At 29.2% G+C, this 4,976-nt stretch overlaps 1 protein-coding gene across 1 annotated transcript; it reads right to left on the bottom strand.

The window, feature by feature from the left end:
* Positions 1 to 1,312: 1,312 nt before the first annotated feature.
* Positions 1,313 to 4,701, bottom strand: LOC137819275 (patatin-like protein 3). The gene is made up of 7 exons (XM_068623074.1): positions 4,477 to 4,701; positions 3,611 to 3,792; positions 3,255 to 3,420; positions 2,938 to 3,084; positions 2,136 to 2,387; positions 1,859 to 2,028; positions 1,313 to 1,659 (listed from the first exon to the last, which is right to left on the bottom strand). Exons 1-7 carry the CDS (start codon positions 4,651 to 4,653, stop codon positions 1,539 to 1,541), a joined length of 1,215 nt encoding a protein of 404 aa, XP_068479175.1. The 5' UTR covers positions 4,654 to 4,701; the 3' UTR covers positions 1,313 to 1,538.
* Between the last annotated feature and the right edge of the window lie 275 nt (positions 4,702 to 4,976).

Below are 4,976 nucleotides of genomic sequence, written 5' to 3'. Positions count from 1 at the left end.
AACGGGATAAAAGAAAGAACCGACTTAATAAGAAAAACCCTCCTGACCAGCGAAAGAAATCTACATTTCCATCTACCCAATCTACTCTTTATTCTTTCTAACACATCATCTCATAACGAAACTCTCTTCTGGTACCCCCCACGAACATCTCCAAATATTTAAAAGGAGTTTTCATCACTTCACAATTAAGAATAGCTGCAAACTGCTGAATCGCAGTGTGGTCAACCCCCACTCCACCAATTATGCTCTTCAAAAAATTTACTTTATTCTACATTCGAAAAACAAATGTCTTCTGAAAACAAATGTCTTCTGGTCTCCTTTGTCTTCCCACACAAACAAGACATACAATCAATCACAACCCCTTTTTAGATTGGCTTTAGAAACAATCGTGTTACACAACACAACTCTGTATATAAAGAGACATTGATTTTAATATTTTTTGATGTATTATTATTTATAGAGTTTTACTCTTAATATGATAAGGTTATCAAATGATTTTTTTTATTTTACTTCATTTATTCTTTTTCAGATAAAAAAAATCTTAAAATCTGTTTATTTTATTGTGATAGCATCTTTTTGGAGATACCTGTCTTTTTATTAATTATACTTAATTTTTTTTTCTTACAACTTTATTTATTTACTTACTTATTAACATATTACAAATTATCCACTATTTATTTTAATTATCATTATTATTATTTTGCTTTCTTTTTATTAATACAAAGACACAAAATGTCAATTTTTTTAACTAATAATATATAAAGAGGATATATTTATAATTACTTGTCATGAACTTAATTTTATTACAATTTTATCTATGATGTAATCATTGTTTTCTTAATATAATTCTTTTACCCATAAGTTTTATTTATAATATATAAAGGCAATTTTTTATAACCGTATTTTACTCAGTTTTCTTACGAATATATTGGTATACTCGATTTTCTTTCAACTCTATCAATTATGTAATAACTTTTTCTTATTGCAATTAACATGTATAACTGTTTTTAAATTGTAGTAGTTACTTTCAATATTACTGTAAAAATTGAGAAGCCAAATATGCAAAGTACCTGTTTCACATTAGGGCGTGGTAGAGGAGCTTTTATGAAAGCTTTTGAGTATGAGATAAATGTTTCATTTTAGGACGTATGTGGTAAGGTTTAGTTAATGTTTTTTCTAAAAAAAAATTGTTGGTTTTTTTTACCTATAATCGTGTTGGTTTTTATATACTTTAATTTATTTGTTATCGATAAAAAAATGAAAAGTATCCTGAGAATATAAATAATGAAAAAGTGACATAAAAGGAAAGCAATAAACAAGAAATCAATTATGAAATATCATTCATTGATAAGTAGGAAATACATAGAATTCAAAAGCATTTATTTAACCATAATGGTTGAACAATGGCCCTTGCAATGAGGAGTCACATAGAACCCTAAAGCATTGAACCTTATTGCAGAAAACATGACAGAAACACACAGCATAACAAAAGGTCATCATAGTGACATTTATTCATACAAGTCATTCATTCATAATGCTTAAGTTGCTGAGATTCGGTTGGATTTGGCTTTAACAGTTCCAATAAATGGTCTTCCTCCCATTTCCATAGATTTCCTTTTCAGACGCAACTGCCTCTCAGCATACAGTTTCTCAGCAAACCTTCATCAAAATTGAAAAAGAAAAACAATTTTTTTCTCTCAGTTAGCATTCAATGATGGATAAATAATTAGGTCATTTTTTTTAGTATACTTTGTAATAGTATAACTTCTTTTTAACTCAAAACCAACCCCAACAATGGAGTTTCTTTCTGCATCTTCCAAGTTATGCAGGTTTATCATCTAGCTTTCTGTGTACGCACCTGTCAAGAGCTTGAGCATTTGTTTGGTTGAGTTGAACTGGGGCAAAACTATTAATGTTTATCCTGAAAACGTTTTGGTTCAACAAGTTCTTTCCTGTCTTCTCAAGCTTATCCATGTTTTTTGGTGAGGCATCATCCATTGCTTCCAGTGATGGATCAAGGTTATACTCCTGTCATTACATATGCATCATCAAAATATATAGATTCAATTTCTACCTGTGCTCAGAAAGCTCTTTGAAATTTGAAATCAGTTTCAGAACTGTTATATATTATATACCTCAATTCGAAGATAGTTATCCTGAGGCAAGAGACCAGGGAAAACTGTGGCAAGGTAGTAATGGATCATGTTTGTACTGTATAAAGCCTCACTAACAACATCAATGCTGTTAATTAGCCATCCAATTTGACAAACACCATCAAAAATGCCATTTAACTTGCTACTTTTTGTTGTTCCAGTTCCTAATGACAGCAACAGGATTTCTTTCTCCTCATCAGTGTGTTGTATCACTTCACTCACAGCCACCATAGCCTGTCATCAAATTTCATTTCATCTCCCCAAACTTCTCATAGATCATATATATCTTCATATATGCATGCCAATTAATTCTGAATGCAACCTTTCAAATTAGTATTTAGTTCATAGTCACTTATACTATTTAAAAGAAATATGTTAATTACTATACTACATTAGTAAGACATCATTAAATATATAAATCAATTATAGAGAGAAAAAAAATAATTAATTGTTATATTAATTAAATTAAATACTAATTTAGAGACTGATGGATATCTAAATTAATTTTTATCATTAATAAATAGTTTCTAGATTGATATCTTATTTGATAACTAAAATCTTAGTAACTAACTAGATATAAAAAAATAATTTGTTAGTTTCTAAGTTAATATCTAGTTTAATCAATATAACAAATAATTTTTTTTTAAATTAATTTATATTTAATGTTTTTCTTGTAATAATAGTCTTTAGGATAAAATCATAGTATTTTAGTTAATTGAGAGAATAATTTAGGAGATAATGAAGTAAGTATTTGTGGAAGTTTGAGACAGTGAAAATGAATTACTGGATTATTAGCAGCCATAGCTCCATCAATCATATCAAATTCAACACCATCATTCACAAATTGGTGGGGTGGCAGAAAAGTAGGTGCAGCTGAAGTGGCTAAGCATATATCTGAGAGTTTGGCATTCAGATAAGTTTCTGTCTTCAGCTGCATCATCAAAACACCACAAACAAGTTATTCATATAACAATACCTTACAAATCTTTCTTTATCAAATCACTCATTTTCTTTTACTTATTCTTTTCTCTCTTTTCCCTTCAAGATTTGTATGAAACTCAAACTATAAGGTTCAAATAACATTATACAATCTCTACTAACCTTGAAGTTTGAGAACACAACTGGGTTGATTTTCTTCTCATCGAAAGATGGTATAACCACGTTCGTCAACGTTTGATTCAGTCGTGTATCTTTCAATATCTGACGAGTTATATTTCTCAAGAACACTCCATCATACTTGGGACATTTGTTAGGATCATACCAAGGTCTGCATGGTTTTTTTGGCATCACAAGAACTCAAATGTTTCAGCAAAGGTAATAATTACTCAACAACCATTTTTATTACTAGTTAAAAATCTTACACTTCTAGGTTAAGAATTCAGTTATCATGATCTAACATGTCTCAAACAGTTTTTATAAGTATGTTAACTCAATCTTCATGAGCTTGATAATTATACCTAGATTTCAATATTTCAGGGCCATATTTCTTGTAGAACTTTACTACTTCTGATGGAGTGAAGAGAGGTTGATTGGAATCAGGTGAGTCTGGTGCTGCTAACATAGCAGTCATGAGTCCACCAGTACTTGTTCCTGATATCACATCAAAGTAATGTGCCAATGATGTTGTTGGATCCTTTGCCTGCAACTCAACACAAAACTCAAATGTTACAATTTATGTATTCGGGTAATTTTTTTCACTAGATCTATAAACATTTTCTTTATCAACAAAGAAGAAGGAATAAAAAATAAAAAAATAAAAAAACTTCATGTGTATATTTTAGTACAAAAGTTTCAAAGAAACTACTAAAAAGACTCTTATCCTTCATAGACATATTGATAAATTGATTACCTGCTCTTAACCTTGGTTTCATAAACCAAAAACTTGAGGAACACTTACAATCTATAAACATTGTTCATAGAGAGAATATGAAACATTCAAATTTATACAATAAAAACTATATAATTAACAACTTATTTAATATTTTTTTAACCTTCTTAGATTTTTCCATCATATCCATTTGCTGATAAAAAAAATTATCTCATTTTTCTTTCTTCTCTTCCATTCTCTCTCTTTTTTTTTCACTCTATGAGAAAGTACACAAAATCATTTTACCCTACTTGGAGTAACCCCAAGAACCAAAAAAAATAAGTATAGTGCAACAACAGATTGAAGTTATTCAGTACTTTGTACAGTTGAATTTGTTATGAGCTTTATGAATGTATAAAGAAACATATTAACTAATAGATATACAAGATTATGTATATATTAAGCTATGAAAAACCTTTTGCAACACTAAGAAACACAAATAAATAGATCTAGAACCTTAAGAGCCTTGTCTAAGTAATCAAGAACACTTGCAGGAATAATCCCCCTGATACCACCACCATCTATGCTGAGAACAGATAAATGATCTCCATAGGATGGAGGTGGTATTGATGAACTGAATCCAGCCATCAATTGGCTAACAAGCACCAAACAGAATAAGGAAAATAGAGACATTATCTAAATGTGTTTCACAACAAGAGAAGTTGAAGAGAGAATGAGTATTCATCTCAAAATCTAGAGGGTATTTATAGATTTTTTTTTCACCATGCAAGTAAAAAAAAGATTAGAAAGTAGTCACAATTTTTTACTAAATACTTTCTTACAATGTGAATTGTGTGCATTACAATTAGGACCACTTGAAAAGAATGTTTATACGTATATAACTTAAGAGTTCAATATAATTATATATATAGAGATTTTCATGTTATCAACTAGTTAGAAATTGTATTAGCTGTATATATCATTTTCAAAAATGATTATTACAAAAACTATCAATC

This window comes from Phaseolus vulgaris, chromosome 10, assembly GCF_000499845.2.
Source record: "Phaseolus vulgaris cultivar G19833 chromosome 10, P. vulgaris v2.0, whole genome shotgun sequence".
Classification (NCBI taxonomy): domain Eukaryota; kingdom Viridiplantae; phylum Streptophyta; class Magnoliopsida; order Fabales; family Fabaceae; genus Phaseolus; species Phaseolus vulgaris.
The sequence above is the reverse complement of the archived record's forward strand: the minus strand, read 5'-3'. Positions and strand labels throughout refer to the sequence as shown.

Bases quoted from the DNA above. Each gene is read 5' to 3' on its own strand.
- LOC137819275 (XM_068623074.1), bottom strand. From the start codon at position 4,653: ATGTCTCTATTTTCCTTATTCTGTTTGGTGCTTGTTAGCCAATTGATG. The intron at 3,421-3,610 runs GTATAATTATCA...AAAACCATGCAG, and splicing joins CCTGAAATATTGAAATCTAG to ACCTTGGTATGATCCTAACA. The intron at 3,085-3,254 runs GTTAGTAGAGAT...TTGATGATGCAG, and splicing joins TTGTGTTCTCAAACTTCAAG to CTGAAGACAGAAACTTATCT.